This window comes from Typha latifolia, chromosome 6 (assembly GCF_019914945.1).
Source record: "Typha latifolia isolate L0001 chromosome 6, TyphaL0001v2, whole genome shotgun sequence".
In the NCBI taxonomy this organism is placed as follows: Eukaryota; Viridiplantae; Streptophyta; class Magnoliopsida; order Poales; family Typhaceae; genus Typha; species Typha latifolia.
This window is the reverse complement of record NC_133091.1, coordinates 2,267,299-2,286,209: the sequence shown is the minus strand read 5'-3', so window position 1 is coordinate 2,286,209 and position 18,911 is coordinate 2,267,299. Positions and strand designations below refer to the sequence as shown.

General features: G+C 36.5%; 4 protein-coding genes across 4 annotated transcripts; all 4 read left to right on the top strand.

Annotated features, from left to right (window-relative positions):
- Nucleotides 1-2,178: 2,178 nt before the first annotated feature.
- LOC140791018 (probable sugar phosphate/phosphate translocator At5g25400) lies at nucleotides 2,179-3,708 on the top strand. The gene has a single exon (XM_073141365.1). The coding sequence runs from the start codon at nucleotides 2,336-2,338 to the stop codon at nucleotides 3,368-3,370; it is 1,035 nt and encodes a 344-aa protein (XP_072997466.1). The 5' UTR covers nucleotides 2,179-2,335; the 3' UTR covers nucleotides 3,371-3,708.
- Nucleotides 3,709-8,534: 4,826 nt separating this feature from the next.
- On the top strand, nucleotides 8,535-10,558 carry LOC140790495 (probable auxin efflux carrier component 9). Its single transcript, XM_073140606.1, has 6 exons — nucleotides 8,535-8,816; nucleotides 9,019-9,548; nucleotides 9,628-9,713; nucleotides 9,888-10,045; nucleotides 10,323-10,399; nucleotides 10,492-10,558. The coding sequence occupies exons 1-6, from the start codon at nucleotides 8,535-8,537 to the stop codon at nucleotides 10,556-10,558; spliced, it is 1,200 nt and encodes a 399-aa protein (XP_072996707.1).
- A 1,824-nt stretch (nucleotides 10,559-12,382) lies between these two features.
- Nucleotides 12,383-15,010, top strand: LOC140791101 (probable auxin efflux carrier component 9). The gene is made up of 6 exons (XM_073141500.1): nucleotides 12,383-12,826; nucleotides 13,062-13,549; nucleotides 13,635-13,720; nucleotides 13,798-13,955; nucleotides 14,517-14,593; nucleotides 14,687-15,010. Exons 1-6 carry the CDS (start codon nucleotides 12,500-12,502, stop codon nucleotides 14,751-14,753), a joined length of 1,203 nt encoding a protein of 400 aa, XP_072997601.1. The 5' UTR covers nucleotides 12,383-12,499; the 3' UTR covers nucleotides 14,754-15,010.
- Nucleotides 15,011-16,392: 1,382 nt separating this feature from the next.
- Nucleotides 16,393-18,666, top strand: LOC140791567 (cysteine proteinase inhibitor A-like). The gene is made up of 3 exons (XM_073142208.1): nucleotides 16,393-16,793; nucleotides 18,007-18,202; nucleotides 18,360-18,666. The coding sequence occupies exons 1-3, from the start codon at nucleotides 16,566-16,568 to the stop codon at nucleotides 18,365-18,367; spliced, it is 432 nt and encodes a 143-aa protein (XP_072998309.1). The 5' UTR covers nucleotides 16,393-16,565; the 3' UTR covers nucleotides 18,368-18,666.
- The last annotated feature ends 245 nt before the right edge of the window (nucleotides 18,667-18,911 follow it).

Here is an 18,911-nt window from a genome sequence, read left to right as displayed (position 1 = left end):
TTGACTCCAAAGTCAACAACCTTGGGCCTGTGAGGCCCCCAATTGTAGTTTTAATTGGGTTAAATATATTTACATTTCTGTATTTTAGCGAGCATCACTGTGATTATCTGAACTTCTAACTAAACTATAATTACTCTGTCAAATCTGATTAGAAGAGTTTGTTGAATCCTCCGGAGACCTTCGGTGGCTCCTAAACTCAAATTATTTATTTACATTATTCATGAGTCCGAATGTTATAAATCGGTTAAACAAACGGTCATTCCTTTCTAGATATAGAGAAACTTAGGTATTATAAAGCTTTTAGCTGTCTAGTCTAAACTTAAAGCCATATGTGTGTCGAACAATTCCTCCGAATTAAACACCGCCGAGATTTGCTATAAGCCGTTGGGCTATTGAGTAATCAATCGAATCGAGTCATTAATCGAATAGAGTCAAACCACTAAATTATTAAATAATTTTTTTATAATATTATTTAAAATTTGAGTCGAATCCATGACCTCCTTAGTTATGAAAAAGATACTCACAAATTCTACTAGAATTGGTTGGTTTTGTAAACTCCATGCGCGTTTTCAAACTAATACTCCGGCAGTGCGGAGTTTGGTTGCATTGCTCGCGATGCTCTACGAGCTGCTCTTCTCAGAAGCTCAAGAGCTCCAAAACTCCAATTTGGTTATTTGGTAGATTCTGGTGAACATCGACGGTCACTAACTACAATTACTTCTAGTATTACGCCAAGGTGTCAAAAATATCTCATCACACCATTTAGCTTGATGGATACTTCCATTCACATCAACAACCCCCAGTCCCACCCCATTATTAAATGCTTCCAATGGTTGGTCCCACCACTAGCTCATTCGACTCCAATCCCTACGTCTTGCTGGACTAAATCACAACATTGACTTACCAATAAAAATAATCAAAGCCGGGCTCAGAACCAGTTCAGCTCGATATATTAACCCAGGCTCGAGTTTAGTTTCAATCAGAGCTTTATATATATATTCTCCCAAAACCTCTTCTATTACACTTCTGTAGATGCATTAGTCCCCTAAGAGTGAATCTAATATTTCCAAATAATGTACTGATTTTTAGTGGCAATCATGTAACAGAGAATTTGGTGTAATAGAATATAAAGATCATATCTTTAAAGATTAACTATGAACTTTTGTCTCTTTTTACGTAAGAATTCCAGTACAAAAATATAACGTGCTTCCTCAAAAAAAAAAAAAAAAAAAATATATATATATATATAATTATATAACGTGGCAAAACGTGACTTTGTTTTGATTAGATAACAGAAAATTTCTTATTAGCATCTCACCACCGTAGCAACTTATAAATTACGAATCTCGAGGCACGAGGAAAAGTCTCCGTTAAGTGAACGTGTCGGACTCAAAACATCGGTGGCACGCAAGCAAAGCGGACTTTTCACATGACAACCTACATTTAAGAGAACTTACGGTTAAAGCCCTTTTTTTGATCTATCTTTTATATATAGATTAAAATTTACATAGTAAGGATTCCCCAGAAATCATGGGCATATCAGCAAAATCTCCATGACACACCTAATTCCCATGTATTATCTTTTTGGAAGCAACTAATCCATAGCTTGGTTCCTTTCATGTATTCGCTTTATTCTCAACATTCGCATTCTACATCTTATCCGACTAGAAAACACAACAAGTTATTATTATTTTTTGCTTTAAAAATAGTAACAAGCTCACTAAAGTTGGAAGGTATTCTTCTCCGTCTCTACAGTGATAATAGAATTGTATCTAATTCTAAATAATTATTATAAAAAAATTATTTAGTGATTTTATAGCTTAGTTTAACGACTCATCTCGATTGATTGCTCGATAATGAGATTGATTTAAAGGAATAGCTTAGTAGAACGAGGATTTAGAACATATCTCGGCGGCGGTATTTAGTACAGAGTAATTATTTGATGACGCACATAGCTTAAAGCCTAAAAGTAGACAAATTTCTATATTAGCTAAATTTTGGTGAGGCCTAATTAACTCTGTATCTAGGAAGGGTTAGCCATTATATAGTTAGAAGATAGAAAATAATAATAATAACAAGTACAAGGTCCAAACTGCAAATTCGAGAAGATGTAGGGTTTTATATGTAAGTCTCCAACTTCTTTTGTCTCATCTTCGTAATAATAAATTCCTTCAATTAGCAAAGTAGGGGATCCTCTCCCCACCATTTCTCTCCCACCCTCCTCTTATTTCCCACCAAATCGTTAACTCAGATCCACATCGTCTCCCTTTCTGCTCCTCCTCCCTCGTCTCCATTACAGTCGTAAAAATCCAATCTTGAGCTCGAAGCATCGGCCATGGCGGAGGGCGGCGTGGTCCGCAGTGTCCTCCTCTCCTATGCTTACGTCTCGATCTGGATCACCCTCAGCTTCTCCGTGATTGTCTACAACAAGTACATCCTCGACCCCAAGATGTACAACTGGCCCTTCCCCATCTCCCTCACCTTGATCCACATGTCCTTCTGCTCCCTCCTCGCCGTCTCCATCATCCGCGTCTTCCGCCTCGTCTCCCCTCCCACGTCTCCTCCCATGACCCCCAGCCTCTACCTCTCCTCCGTCGTCCCCATCGGCTTCCTCTACTCCTTCTCCCTCTGGTTTTCCAACTCCGCCTACATCTACCTCTCCGTCTCCTTCATCCAGATGCTCAAAGCCCTCATGCCCGTCGCCGTCTACTCCGTCGGCGTCCTCCTCAAGAAAGATGTCTTCAAGTCCTCCACCATGGCCAACATGTTGTCCATCTCCTTCGGGGTTGCCATAGCCGCCTACGGCGAGGCCAGGTTTGATCTCTGGGGCGTCGTGCTCCAGCTCGGCGCCGTCGCCTTTGAGGCCACCCGCCTCGTCCTCATCCAGATCCTCCTCACCTCCAAGGGCATCTCCCTCAATCCGATCACCTCTCTCTACTACGTCGCCCCCTGCTGCTTCGTCTTCCTCCTCTTCCCCTGGTATTTCGTCGAGATGCCCAGCCTCCGCGCAGCCTCATCCTTCCGCCCCGATCTCTTGATTTTCGGGACCAATTCGCTCTGCGCCTTCGCTCTCAACCTCGCGGTTTTCCTGCTTGTCGGGAAGACGTCGGCGCTCACCATGAACGTCGCCGGAGTGGTCAAGGATTGGCTCCTCATCGCCTTCTCATGGTCTGTGATCCGCGACACCGTCACGCCGATCAATCTTTTCGGTTACGGTATCGCCTTTCTCGGCGTTGCCTACTACAACCATGTCAAGTTGCAGGCGCTCAAGGCGAAGGAGGCCGAGAAGAGGGCGACGCAGGCCGATGAGGAATCCGGTGCGCTGCTCCAGGAAGTGAAGGGCGAGGAGAAGAATGAGTCTCAGGCTTGATATCCGAAACTGCTGCATTGTGATATTTACTTGGTGTTCCTCATCTTTATACGAACTTCGTCTCTAGATTTCTCAGTGTTAGTATTAGATTTCATTTCAAAAGGGAAGTATGATTGACGAAAAGCACAAGATCTTGTTTCTCCCTCTAGTTTCTATTCCATTTTATAAATTAAAGAGGGATTCAGTTGAGTTGATGAAAGAGATCTGGATCTTTGTGATCGTGATTTATGGCGCATTGTTGGATCCAAGGATTGAGTTTTAGGATATGTATTGTTTATGTCAAAGAAGAACAAGATCGAATTTTTATATTATATACATACTATTCTTGTTATGCTTTATACATGTGAGAAGAAACAACGGTGGCTCCTCTCTTTTCTGTTTTCATATTATTATTGGGCTTTTCCTGTCTTCTTCAAGAGCAAAGATGAGAACTATTTTAGTGACAAACTGCTCATCTTTAGTACATTGCCGTAGTTATTTATATCGTTTGCTCTGCTGTTCGTAAATGTCACTCAATTTTTATTTAATCCAGGAATCCATTGGAATTATATTTTATTTGTCGCATTTACCTGCACCTTAGAGATCCGCAGACCTCACTTTCATCAGTGCTATATCATTGTTTGTTCTACTTGCTCTATTCAAGGTCTTAATTTGAATGTACAAGAGATATATTCTGTTACAACTATATAAGATGATCAGAAATAGGAGCACAATATTTTTTTTAGCTGAGTTTCTTACTCTTTCACCCAAAAAATATGAATCTGACTACCTATTCTTTTGCTTGTATGGGGATTTATTGGATGTGGGCTCTGTCAATTTAAATTGTTCTTGTAGTCTGTTTTCTTTGTATGAGTTCCGAGTTTGTGCATTAAGCAATGTCAGCATATCTCCATACATTAAGCACATGTGGATTAATATATTCATCATTCATCTGACAATATGTAGATCCATGTGATGACCTTAGGATCTGTAAAATAGAATACCAAGGGTTTCTCTCTCTGCACATTACCAGTAGTGAATCAATGTTGATCTAAATTTTCATCTGCACTTAAGTATATGGAGACAAAGGCCATAAACTCTTTGAGCAAGATAGGCTGTGCATATAAATTTATTGAATGACTATTCTGGTCAGTAGAGGAATGAGCATGAAAAGAAAGCCAATGGTTGACCTACTCATAGTAGTACTTTTGAAAATATGGAAAATGAATGATGCAGTACTTTGAGTGATTGTCAAATTTTAAGTATAGGGGCAGCAAAAATGTTTGATGGTTGAGTAAAAAAGATGCTTAATTAGCAGCTCGCTACTACAATTGATACCATCAGGCTCACTCAACTGTCGATTTTATAGCGATTGATCAGCAATAAGATGATAATTAGACTATTGTCAAGCAATAAGATGATAATTAGGTTCTCCTTATTTCTTTGACAGTAACTTTGCTGTTCTTTGAGGGCAGTGGAGAGTTGAACGGGAGTGATGTAAACAACATTTGAGTAAGGATGTAGTTTCTGATATCCAACATGAAACTCGTAAAATCCTGCCAGAAGATTTATTATGTGCTGAAAGTGTGTGTCAAACTATAGGTGCTCCTGTTGGTGATTTGCATAACCTATCATCAATTATTTTGTTGGTATAATATTGCCAGCAATAACTTTTTCTTCATGGCAAACAAGACATCCAAACAGAATCCTTGTAGTAAATTGCTACAATGATATATGTTATGAATGATGAATAAATGATCTTCTTATACTTTGAAATATCTAAGAATTGCTGCTACTGAGAAGGCATGCTTATGTTTTTCTTGCATATAATGCATAAAATTCTCAAGTACATAGATGAAGTTACTATCGAAATATTAATGTTCTTGAAATTCTTAAATTGGTGTTTCTTTTTGCTGCCTTCATGTTAGAAGATGGTGCACAGAAGCATCTCACTTCATGACACAGCCACGAAATTCTTCATTATCTGATCAATCAATTTAAATTTCTGTTAAGCATCTCTTGGCAAATTGTATTCTCTATGTATTCCAATACAAATTGTTCACCTCTTGCATCTAGTTTATATATATATATATATATATATATATATATATATACATATATAGATGCCTGTACACATGCATACAAAAGTAAAGTAGTTCGATTGTATATATGAATGACATCTCCAATTTATTCATCAATCATGACAAAATGTTCAACGTACTATATTCTTTTTTAAAATTTAAAAACAGTTCTGGACCGATCTACTATTTTTGTCAAAACTTATTATATATTTTTTAAATATTTACCGTACTATTATTATTTAATTTTAGAAATAAAAATCCACTCTCTTAAAAATATTATTATATAAATTACTCTCTCAGAAAGTAATTCAATAAATCACTTTCCAAGGCAGTGATTTACCTCGCTGACATGATAACAACTATAACACTTTAGTAAATGCTTTAAAAATATAATTTTTAGTTGCTAATAAACAAAAAAAAATACGAGCATTTGATTTGTACATAAAACGTGACATTATACCACAGTCTTGATTTAGGTTTTGTCCTACTAGGAAATGAAGGTAGTAAGTATGAAGTATCCTTCAGTTTGACATATTTTATATTGGGTATCGTGAATATCTAAAAGAAATCCACGTATTTCGTCAACAATGAAAAAAATAATATTTAGTTTGTAGCTTATCCTTAAATAGTTGGACACGTAAGAGTATTTAGAAAGAATAGTAAGCACCAGGAGAAATTATAATACCCTATGTAATTTAGTCTAATTTTAACTTAGCTCTTATACTTCAAACTTTAAGCAATCAATCCCATTATAATTAATGATTAAGATCAAGTTGCAAATGTCAGTCAAACATTATTAAAGATAAAAAAGATTTAACTATCCCTGTAAAAATAGTCTAATTTAAAGTTTTTAAATGTAGTTTAATTATTTTTTAATTTATTTACGACAAAAAAAAATTTAGCAGTAACAAAATATCATTTACTTTTTCATAAATAATTATAATTTAATCTACATCACAGAGAAATTAAAGACTTCTTTGAAAGATAAGTTAAAATTGAGCAAAGCCAGAGAAGAATAAACTGTAATTTACCCTAAAAACTAATTACTCACTAATAAAAAAAGACAATGTGCAAATAAATAAACTTACGATTCTTATATATATATATATATATATATATATATATATATATATATATAACTTTTTAATGTGCTACAGATAGAAACCACTAGTTTCTGACATTAGTCCTGCTTACACTAACCAAGAAGCTTCTTCTTCTTCTCTCCCTCTTTCCTTTCTTCTTATCTTAAAACGTCAGTAGCTATATGGAACCATATCTAAAGTTAAAAATTATAAGCAGAAGTTAGCATATGAAATTCATGCTACTCATGTTTGAATATTAGAAATTAGCTATGTCTTTGTTATGGATTGCTTGACTGCATACAAATAATTAAACAAAGAAAAAGAAACCACTATTTTTTTCCTAAGTTACCAAACTTAGGAAAAAAATCATACGAATTTTAACAATGTAGGATTTGAAAAGTGCAAGTAAAGGATCCCATGTTATTTATTTACTTTGAATTTATTTAGTTTATTATATTTAAATAGTTTAGAGAATTTTGGAGTAAAAGAAATAGAAATAAGAGAGATGAGAGGAGGCAGCGAAATAGGTTTTTTTTACTTTAGAAAAGAGGTGTTTCCTATGAAAGAACTTTCCTAGGAAAAATTATTCAAACACCCATATAGGGAAATTTTAGAGGAGCCATTTGTGGGCTTTTTATATAATGTTGTGCGGATTGAAGGACTTATATGTAAAATAGTATTAAAGTTTTAAAAGCCAAGCAGCATTTTATTTTTGGCCCAGGTTGCATCCTCTTGATCTTATCACTATTATATGATCAAAATGAACTATATATTAAATTAAACTAAGTAATAATTCCTTCTTCTTTCTAGAGACATATCATGCATTTGCCATGACATAATCTTTTCAAAGTTGGATCACTTGCATGTGGAGCACTAATCCATGGGCTATATATTTGCCTATTTATATCCAATTATTATCGCATGTAAGAAAAATAAAGTCAACAGCAACTAAGAAATAATCAAGCTATCGTGTTCTATATCATATATTCTATAATTTGTTAATGATATATATCCAACCAATGTTTCAACAAAGTAAAACTAAGTAACATAAAATAATTAATGGTATGGAAGCCAGAAAATTGTATTTAATTCACATAAAAAGTTTAACGTAAGATAGAATTGAATTAAAGCTCAGTTTGCCCGAAAAACTAATTACTCACTTCACTTCATATGAGATTTCTAATTTAAAGAAAACATTGATCAAGAAGGTTCCTAATGTGAGAGTGGAAAATATACAGATAGAAATCATTACTTTCTTATATTATTCCTGCTTACACTAACTAAGAAGCTTCTTCTTCTTCTTCTTCTTCTTCTTATCTTAAAACGACAATAGCTGCATGCAACCACAAGTTAAGTTGAATATTATAAGCAGCAGTTAGCATATGTAATTAACTATGTCTTTGTTGTGTATTATTTGACTACTTACAAAAAAAAAAAAAAAAAAAAAACTCTTTGGCGCACTTGTGGTTTTCTATACAATTTTATGTGAGTCCAAGGACTTGTATGCAAACTAATATTACAGGTTTAAAAACCAAGCAGTATTTTATTTCTGTCCAAGTTGCATTACCTCACTTTTCTTTTATCTCTATAATTATCACTCTTTGCATTTAATTAAATTAAGTTTTATGAAATAGTTTCTTCTTCTTGCTATTAATTATCATATGGCATGATCGTTGGAATCTATCTCTTGAATTAAATCCTTTAATAAGTAGAGCATTTTTTTGTTTGGTTTACAAGCTAGCTCCAGATGGGCTTCTCTCCAATCCGCGGTTGGAGCCGCCGGTAGAGTACACGGTCAGTTACTTACCAAATATTCTCATGCATACATACTTCGTGCCCATTGAACCAATCAACTACCACATAGGCAATCCAGCCACGAAAGACGCCAACTCCTTAAATACCTCGCCATCCCTCATTCCTCTCTCCCCTCATTATTTATTAAAATCTACAAACAAGAAGCAGAAGAAGAAGGAGAAGAAGAAGATGATTTCGCCCTCCAATCTCTATCATGTCGCCGAGGCGATGATGCCATTGTATGCGGCCATGGCCCTCGGCTACGCATCGGTGCGCTGGTGGCGCGCATTCACCTCCGAGCAGTGCGCGGGTATCAACCACTTCGTCGCGCTCTTCGCCGTCCCTCTTCTCATCTTTCGGATGATCGCGTCTAATAACCCGTATAAGATGGCGTTCCGCTTGATCGCCGCCGACTCCCTTCAGAAGGTCGTCGTACTGGCGGCCCTCCTCGGGTGGGCATACTGGGCCAACCGTCGCCGCTCCCCGGCGGCCGCTTCCTCCCTCTCTTGGGTAAGTGCATGATTTGCATACTCTTTGTCTCCTCTTCTCTTAGCATCCTAGACACTTGAATTCTAACAACTCTTTGTTTTGTTAACTCACCAATGTCTAAAAGCTTAGGCTGCTAGAGAGCAGTAATTTTAAAAAAAAAGTTTCTACAACTCTTCTATTGTGAGTTAACACCTCACTGTTTGAAACATTTGTATTCTGATAGGTTGTCACGCTCTTTTCCCTCGCGACGCTGCCCAACACCGTGATCATGGGAGTGCCAGTGCTCACCGGCATGTACGGGCCGGACTCGCGCAATCTCATGGTCCAGATCGTCGTCTTCCAGATGTGCGTCTGGTACAACGTCGTCGTTTTCCTCTACGAGTACATGGCGGCGAGTCGTAACTTCGTCGGCCGCACCAACTCCACCGTCGCTCCGACGCCTCTCGAGGTGATCCCTGAAGAATCTTTTGCAACAGGCGTTAATTGCAACGCAGTTGCAGTATCCGTCTCCGACGGAGATGCTTCTGTTACAATCCCGGTGGGAGATGCAGTTGCCATATCCATCTCCGACGGAGATGATACGGTTGCTAATGGTTCTGTTACTACTCCGAAGACGACGGCATTGGAGGTGACAAGGCTGGTCTCACCGCCACCGATGAGTGTTGTTCTAGTGATGGCTATGAAGAAGCTGATGAAGATTCCAAGCACTCATGCAAGTTTCCTTGGCCTCATTTGGTCGCTAATTGCTTTCAGGTGATCATCATTATTGATATTAGTATTCGTATATATTTATTTTATTATCTTTATCATCTTTTTCCTTATTTTTTTGCAGGCTTGGAATCAAAATGCCTACAATTATAGATGACTCGTTGTCTATCATCTCTACTACGGCAATTGGCTTAAGCATGTTTAGTGTTGGTATGTACATCCTGGTATTATTAATTAATTTGCAATCAATTTTATATAATACACAAGTAGTACCAAAACATATAATTCTAATTTCTTTTGAGGTCTTCTATGCTTCCATTAAGCTTGTTTGATCTTTTTGGAATTAATAACTAGCTCTTATTTGCGTTGTATATATGCATGCAGGAACGTTCATGGCTCGGCAATCACGATTTATTTCATGCGGTTATATGATTGCAGTGATCTCCATGGCCATCAGATTCCTTGTAGGCCCTGCAATAATGGCTGCAACCTCACTCACTGTAGGACTTCATGGCAATCTTCTACACGTTGGCATCGTACAGGTAATTAATCAATATATGAACCAATATATTTGGTGTACAGGAAGTGATGCTTTAAAATATTATGCATGCAGTTGATTACTTCTTTGACCAACTTGTCACTGCTTAACCTTTCAAACCGGAGCATACTAAAAAGGGAACACGGAAGCATATTATTACAAAAGATTCAACTGCACCACCTACTAATATAGTATAATATAGTGCACTTGCTTTAAAGATTATAATATTTTCTTTTGCCTCCTAAGATCTATAATATTTTCTTTCCCTGAACTATATACAGGCTGCTCTTCCCCTTGCTGTTCTTTCCTTTGTATATGGTGAGGAATATAAAGTGCATCCAGACATCATGAGCACTGGGTATGAGCTTCACCTTTAATTCCCTTTCATTATATTGTCAATTTATACATTTAGCTATATTTCTCAATTTATTTTTGATTAATTCATTGCAGGGTAATCGTCGGCATATTTATATCTGTTCCTGTCACAATTCTCTACTATATTTTACTGGAGTTATGAAGATTAAGACAGTTTAAGCATGCAAGGAGGACCTTGAATATTACTTTGCCCAGCATCATATAAAGGGTTTCTTATGTATCCTTTTATGTAAATTGTACAGTACTACACGAGGTGTAAACTCAATTAGCAATAGCTATTTTTCTCGTAGAAATTGATAATTGAACTGCATACTTTTAAGTCTGTGAGAAGAGAAAAATCAATGGATGCTGTTGTAGCACAACACGATTCAAAGATTCTTGAGGCTGTACAACTTTTAATTAGTACATTTTGGTTGCATAAATTCCAAGATGCATAGTGATGTCTAAAAAAAATCATTACAAAATCTGCATGTAAAGCGTAGAATTAGCCATTCACAAATTTACAGATCATCACGTTGCTATTTCTTATTCCCCTATATATAAAAAATAAAGTATAAACCATATATAGGTCCATAACTACGGAAGCATACTAAACAAATTTGATATTAATATATCCGTTATTAGATTATCGTTCGGCGATGTATTATCTGCATTTGTATTCATATACAGTAAAACAAAACGGATACATATAAGGAGTTTTAGTATCCGAATCAGAATCCAACCTATTTCTGTCCACAGATTTTTTTTTTCTCCTTCCTGGGAGAGAAGCCCATAGAAAAGATATATCTTAATGGGATGGCAAAAACTTTCCTCAGCTACCTGCTAGTGCGCTTGCTAATGATGCACATACAGTGGTAGAAGTTCCAGCAACAATAAATTCTTTAAGCTTCAGCATGCAGTCAGAACTCAGCAAGGAAGAAAAGTTTTAAATACCATGGGCTCGCCTCGTCATATAGTCCATCGTGCGACATAGATACCATGGGAAAATTTACTACACTAGTGGCAGAATCAGTTTTAGATCTTGGCAAAGAATAATTTTGTTAATGGAAACAACTCAAAAGTAATTCAAAGTTCTCAACTGATCATTCTTGCAATGGCTATTCTGACTTTGGCTGAATTAACTAATCCATTTGAGGTCCATTATAGTGGTAGATGATGATGACAGCACTAGCTAGTTGATTCCAAACTTAAAGTTTGGAGTCCCTAAAGTGCGAATTAGAGTCATTAGGCCATGAAAAGCTAATTTTGTATTACATTCATAATATGTTTATATTAGACTCATTGTGCGCTTTCGAGGGACAGAGATTCAATGCAAGCATGCCATTGAATTCGCTCACATCGCGTGTCTTTGACGGACTTAATTCAAGTCAGAAATTGAATAGAAACCATGCATGGGCAATATAATTAGAGCATTTGCGATGATCAGAATTTAAATCAATCTATATACTCTAAATAGTTAAAAGCAGAGAATATTAATTACTGTTACTAATTGGCAAGAATTAATTAATAATTAATTAGAGTGGGGCATATTCGTTTATACAGAAAGTGGAAACAGAAGTACTTATATATATATATATATATATATCATCATGGATGAAGTAAGCACACACTATATTGACCATCCCCACTAATAGGAACTTTATACGAAGCTTCCCCCTTTTTATTGACGAAGAGACGAACTTACAATACTATTCTTCTTCTAGTCCAACAACTTGGGCTTTTCCTTCTCTCAAACATCCTCGAACATGCATTGTTGCGCACGAACGTCACTATTAGTTTCTGAGCTCAAGCAGCCGCCCCGCGACGTGATTCGCTGAATCCCAGATGCAGGAGAAGTTCTCGATAGCTTACCGTGGCTTGCCAAGTGTACACAACCGTTAGGAAATTCCTTAAGCTGGGTCTGCAGTACTTTTGATTCCGTGCAGTAGCCAGTTATAAATAACTGATCGAGCAATGAGTAGGGAATGAAGCACCTTCTTCTTCTTCTAAACATATACTCTCTTGCATTTATAGAGGAGAAAGAAGAAGAAGAAGAAGAAGAAGAAGAAGAAGAAGAAGAAGAAGAAGAAGAAGAAAGGAGAAGATGATATCCCCTTCGAATCTTTATAACGTAGCGGAGGCCATGGTTCCTCTTTACGTAGCTATGTGCATGGGTTATGGGTCGATGCGGTGGTGGCGCGCATTCACCCCCGAGCAGTGTGCGGGTATCAACCATTTCCTTGCTCTCTTCGCCATGCCGCTGCTCTTCTTCAAGATGATCGCATCCAATAACCCCTACACCATGACCTTCCGCTTGATCGCCGCGGACTCCTTGCAGAAGCTCGCCATACTTGTCACCCTCCTTGCTTGGGCTTGTTGGGCTGATCGCCGCCGGTCTCCCTCTGATTCCTCCTCCTCGTCCCTACCCTGGGTAAGAGATATAAAACTTTGAGTTGAATGAGAGATTTTGTATTTGAATAAATATGATCACCAAGGAAAGCAGAGAACAGAAATGCCTATTGGATGGCATATTTTCTCTTTCTATTTTATATATATTGAAAAATAACTCGGCGTCTCTCTGCTTTTATATTATATTAACTCATCAATTACTCTAAAAATTTAATTTTTTTAAAGAATGATAATTTAATCCTTTATTATTCTACCAGGTCGTCACTATCTTCTCCCTCGGGACGCTGCCGAACACCATCATCATGGGAGTGCCGCTGCTCACCGGCATGTACGGCCCGGACTCCGGCGCTCTCATGGTCCAAATCGTCACCCTCCAGATGTGCCTCTGGTACACCGTCGTCGTCTTCCTCTACGAGTACATCGCCGCCTATCGCCACGTCATCGACGGTACCCCCAAATCCGCCATCGCTCCGACACTACCGGAGATTCCGCTAGATGTCGTCGTCGAAGAAGAAGAAGAAGAAGAAGAAGAATCCACCACCGGAGAAAACGACGAGCCACCACCGCACGCCTCTGTTTCGATCCACGTTGACGTCAATGACTCGGTGGTAGTAAAGGAGGAGATCGCTAGACCGCTTTCGCCGCCGGTGAGGCTCGTTCTAGTAATGGCCGTGAAGAAGATGATCAAGATGCCAAGCACTTACGGAAGCTTTCTTGGTCTCATTTGGTCATTAATTTCTTTCAGGTTATTATATATTATCATCTTTAAATATTACTACCGTCGTAGTTAATTACTACCATTATCAATATAACTTTTTTCGCTTCCGCAGGTTTGGAATTAAAATGCCTACAATTATAGAAGATTCATTGACCATCATCTCTACGACGGCCATTGGCTTAAGCATGTTTAGTGTTGGTATGTAAGATATATACTTAGATCATTAAGGTTGTTAATTAATGGATCTTAATTAATCTTGGCATATATGCATGCAGGAACGTTCATGGCTCAACAAAAGCGAATTATTTCATGCGGCTATACGATTGCAGTGATCTCAGTAGTGATCAAATTTGTTGTAGGTCCTGCAATCATCGTTCTGACCTCTCTCACTGTAGGACTCCATGGCATGCTTCTGCATATAAGTATCGTACAGGTAATCAATCCCATGGATAAATTCAATCTTTGGGAGATGGAATATTGATCATTCCATCCTCATATTTTGCTTCTAATGTCTCAAAAACATCACGAGTTAAACTTTTTTTGCCTAACAATAGCTAATTGAATGGAGAATTTTTTGTTACTTCTTTACCAAACAGTTAAAATATTCTTATTAGACCTTAAAATAATATATAGCTCCCTTTCTATGTTTACTTTATCTTAAAAACTTATTCAAGAATATTAAGTTAATTATTTTACATCTATAAAAAGAGTCCGCATTTGTAAAAGAAAAATGGTTATGCTGCCTAATTTATACAAATTAAGCTAAATCAAGGCCGGAAGAGATGTAATCCTAGTGAGCCATGATAAAACTATATGTGAAAACTACTAATATCATTCGCTATATAAAGCACCGCACTATAAATTTTATGTGAAAACTCTAGGAAAAGATTTAATAGTTTTCCCTTTAATTTTTCTTGTTGAAAATTATAGCATATTTTTTTATTCATTAGATGTTGTTTTCAGTATTCTAACATATAGTTTCTCTAAACTACAGGCTGCACTTCCCCTTGCTGTGCTTTCTTTCGTGTATGCAGAGGAATATAAAATGCATCCAGACATCATGAGCACTGGGTATATATGAACTTTACTATTTGAAATATTTATTACCACTTCATATCTCTTGCCCATGTTTCTCAAAAAAAAAATTTCTTCTTTTTAATGCAGGGTGATCATCGGTATATTTGTGTCTGTTCCTTTCACAATCCTCTACTATGTTCTACTAGGTCTATGAAGTAAAAGCTCAATATATACCTGCAAGAGGGATTCTTTAAAATTATCTACTCCACTATGCCAGTGCAAGAGATCAAAAGGATTTCTTAGGTTAATTACTTATGCCAATGTGTTTGTTCTACTAGCTAGATACATAAAGAATAAGATTGCCACTACAAAATGTGAAGTGTTCTTTACATTTCTTTGTTATTAATTTGAAAAAAGACTTCTTATGTTCCTTTCTTTGAATTTAATGCAGTTGATTCCTCCTCTTACAAAGGGCTTAATTTATAATAACAATACTTCTCCTGCACTAGGCGTCCATTGTAAGATTGAGATTGATATTTGGAGTGTTAGGAGCGTAGAACAATGTAGTTTGGCCTTCCTCTTTTGTTTAATATGTGATTGGAAAACTCATAATTATGGAAAATGAAAAAGAAATTCGTGTTCTAATGTTGAAATTAATGATAATTATGAAGGGATTGAGATGTTGGACCAGATTCCCGGTGTTAATTAAAAGATGACTTGGTTCTTAGCATATATATTTAATGCGGTTTGACCATAATTATGGTTCCATAATTATAGAGACTTCCAACTCGAAAATACCTTTTAATGATTTCGTCATACTATTGCAATTGGCTCACAAGTATAAAGTACACAACTGTAGCTAACTTCCTGCAATCATCGCTGCAGAAGATCCTGCATGGTATCGTTTTTTCTTCACTTAACGTGGAGTGCATTTCTTCGTCGATTATTTTTTTTCTCAAAAAAAAAAAAAATCTTCGTCGATTATTTAGGAATTAAAATAATATTTAAATAAGAATCTAGAGATATTTGTTCATGTCGGACAAAATAATTATCTTATATATGAGCATGTGACCAAATAACTTGGCAACGAAGTATTCGTGGAAATAAATGCCCGCGAGAAACCATCACCACTCGATATTTATCTTTTGAATCAGGTTATAATTCTTGTTTATTAAAAATAAGGTTATAATTAAGAGAAAAATAATTTCTAAAAATATTATGTCTATGTCGAAGCATTTATTTACTATTGGTGTTAAGTCCAATAGATTTTAAACGTGTGAACTAGAGTAAGTAAGCAGTCCAATTTTACCACCATCTATGGCGGAGATTATAAGATTAATTTAAGCCTTATATTTTAAATTTTATTTTCAATAATCACCTTCCAAGCTTCCATAATAAATAAAAAGAAAGGTATAATCATAGAATATTAAACCTTTTATATTTTTCAAAATACTCTTCATGTTTTTTAGAATAAAGTAAACAATTAAATTAGCTAATATAGGCTAGACAAAGGGCCTTCTCACCCTAGATATAAAATCACTTAGGTTTCACTAAGTTTTAACTAATATAATAAGCTGCCGAATCTATGTTTTAAGAAATATGTCGTTGAATAATATAATTACTCCAAATTAAATGCTGTTGAGATTTATTTTAAGCCACTAAGCTAAGCCACAAATTTATTAAACTATCAAATAATTTTTCTTATAATAATTAATTAGAATTGGAGCCGATCCGATGACTTCCTTTACAGGGAATAATATTAGTAAATAATTAAACCACAGTGTGTAAACCATAAATTTTTGGAAAAAAAAAACAAGTTAAATGGTGTGCAAGCGCGGATTGTAGCAATTTTTACATTTCAAATAAATTTGGCAACCGAGTACCCTATTGCAGTAATTTCCTGCGATTTATCTTACAAAAGATCTGCTGCCGACTCAGATTCTAGATAGAGACAAAGGAAGGAAGTGGAGAAAAGTCCGCAGGATGATAACGGTGGGGACTCCCGGAGAAAGTTATAAATCGAGGAATGCTTATTACTTCAATTCGTCGACCTTTCGCTCTTTGTTTGATCACGGCTCTGGTGATCTATCTTTGTTGGATTTCGAGTACAGGAGGAGAAGAGAAGAAGGAAACCGAGTGGTCAATGGCGGCTCCGATCGTAGGGGGCATCACCGACGGTGCGGCGGGTAAGGAGAACAGCCTCCACATCGAAGAGCTCGGCCGCTTCGCCGTCGATGAGCACAACAAGAAGACGGTGAGGGGCTCGTCTCCGATCTCTCTGCTTCTTCTTATTCCTTTCTGGGTTTTTTGTTCTTTGGGTCGGGAAAAGATGCCATTTTGATAGGTTTTGGTATATGCGTTTTCTCCTTTGTTCTTTTGATTTCTTTTAATTCAATTAAATCGAACGAATCCATGCCTTTTTTTTTTTCTAAAGAGATTGTTTGCTTAAGCCTGGTAGACAACAAAGGTGGCATCTTTTTGTGAAGATTAACTTCTTTTAAACGAAAAATTTTCGGACCAGGAAGGAGAAAACCTGTATGAATATACTTGTAGGAAAAATTTGAGACTAGTTAAACCCTATATGCGAAGAATGCTACATGGGTTTGATTCATTGAAACATTTCCAGTAAGAATAAATGGAAATGATGGATTTCTTATAGTGAATCACTTTTATCTACATAGATTCATTCAGATAGTTTCAGAAAGATGTACCGCCTACTTGTTTGCCTTATCAGTAACAATTCACTTCGTAAATCTTCTTGTATATTAAGGTCACAGACTACTCTTTTTCATTCTTACAAAATTGCAGTCTATTCCAGCAGCAGAGCTATATATTACACCTTACCATTTTGGCACAGGAGTTCTTAGACTTCTTGACGTTTCAAGGCAATCCAAATTGTGCATAGCTTTTATGAACATGAAAGCCTCACTCTGTGGTCTAACTTTTATTAATTGTGAGTACTTTTCTATTATGAGTTGAGCTGAGAACTTTGTTGCATGTGAGAAATGATATTGGGTAGTTCAATCTTTATGGCACATTTCTTCTGTCTTTTACACCCTATTTAGATGGAGAGAATAGGAGATAAGAGGAAAGGAAGGTCTTTGCTTGTTCAGATAGAATTTTCAGGATAGAAGAGAGGAGAAGGGGAGATCAAAAATAGCCTGTAACAGTCTCTCTCTCTCTCTCTCTCTCTCTCGCAAAAGTTGAGAGAAAGAGATAAACGAAAATTTCTCTCCCTCCTTTTGTTTTCTCTCGTATATCCAAACAATCCTTTCTCTTTCTTGTTCTTTCTTTCTCTTATCTTCTCTCCTATTCTCTTTACCCATTATAGCCTTAATTCAGAACCACAAGCATCTAAATTCTTCTAATCCTCATTTTTTTATTTCTCTAAAATTATCTTAGATAGTTGGATAAATCATAATTCCACCTTTTGATTCCTTTTGATGTGTTTGATATTGTTCATGCAGAATGCGCTTCTTGAGTTTGTGCGTGTTGTGAATGTCAAGGAGCAAGTTGTTGCTGGCACACTCTACTACCTCACAGTTGAGGCAGTTGATGGTGGCCAGAAGAAACTCTATGAGGCGAAGATCTGGGTCAAGCCCTGGATGCAATTCAAGGAGCTCCAGGAGTTTAAGCTGGTTGATTCAAATACAAGTGCCAAAGGTAGCTAGATAAGAAAGTAGTCCTGCCTGCCCCTTCACAAGTTTCAGTGTTTTTGGATTAAGTTTTGCTGGTGTACACCTTAAACTTGTTTCCATAAGCTTATAACTGACCTGGTCTATGCTTAGCAAATAAACTTGTTTTCATCTTTCCTTTTCAGATGAATAAAAAATCTGCCGCAACTATCTGCTGCTTAAGTAGGAGAAACTCAAAGGTGAAAGTAGTTAAGAACATGGAAGGTGGTTCCAGTTTAATAAGGTGAAGTGGTAGAGTGATAGCTATGCAATTTCCTATTTATGCAAGTTGGATTATCCAGTAATAAGTCTTGGAGTTGTTCCTTGAAACCAACTTGACATAAACCTTTGTGTTGTACTGTGTGCTAGTTGATGTACTAGGAGTTTATTTTGTTTCCTGGTTTGGATTGGTATTCTATTTGGGTTATATATTTCAGAAGGCCCTTTATATTATTGTTGGCTTAAACGTGAATTTTGAGTTTGATGGGAGTCTTTTCTGGTCATTGCTCATGTTTTCTCTTATTAGTCTTTGTATGATTTCTTTCTAATAATTTTTTTCTCTATTTTTTCACTCTTATTCTGATAGTAAGATGGAAGAACATGTTTGGCATCAACAGATTTAGCTTTTCAGGACAACTTTTAATTCATCAAACTAAGAGGATATGGATCTAATTCTTGTATGTCGCCTCATGTATTAA

Coding starts and splice junctions, on each gene's coding strand:
- LOC140791101 (XM_073141500.1), top strand. CDS start 12,500: ATGATATCCCCTTCGAATCTTTATAACGTAGCGGAGGCCATGGTTCCT. Junction 13,721..13,797: donor CTTAAGCATGTTTAGTGTTG/GTATGTAAGATA, acceptor ATATGCATGCAG/GAACGTTCATGGCTCAACAA. Junction 13,956..14,516: donor TGCATATAAGTATCGTACAG/GTAATCAATCCC, acceptor TCTAAACTACAG/GCTGCACTTCCCCTTGCTGT.
- LOC140790495 (XM_073140606.1), top strand. CDS start 8,535: ATGATGCCATTGTATGCGGCCATGGCCCTCGGCTACGCATCGGTGCGC. Junction 9,714..9,887: donor CTTAAGCATGTTTAGTGTTG/GTATGTACATCC, acceptor ATATGCATGCAG/GAACGTTCATGGCTCGGCAA. Junction 10,400..10,491: donor CCAGACATCATGAGCACTGG/GTATGAGCTTCA, acceptor AATTCATTGCAG/GGTAATCGTCGGCATATTTA.
- LOC140791018 (XM_073141365.1), top strand. CDS start 2,336: ATGGCGGAGGGCGGCGTGGTCCGCAGTGTCCTCCTCTCCTATGCTTAC.
- LOC140791567 (XM_073142208.1), top strand. CDS start 16,566: ATGCTTATTACTTCAATTCGTCGACCTTTCGCTCTTTGTTTGATCACG. Junction 16,794..18,006: donor ATGAGCACAACAAGAAGACG/GTGAGGGGCTCG, acceptor TTGTTCATGCAG/AATGCGCTTCTTGAGTTTGT.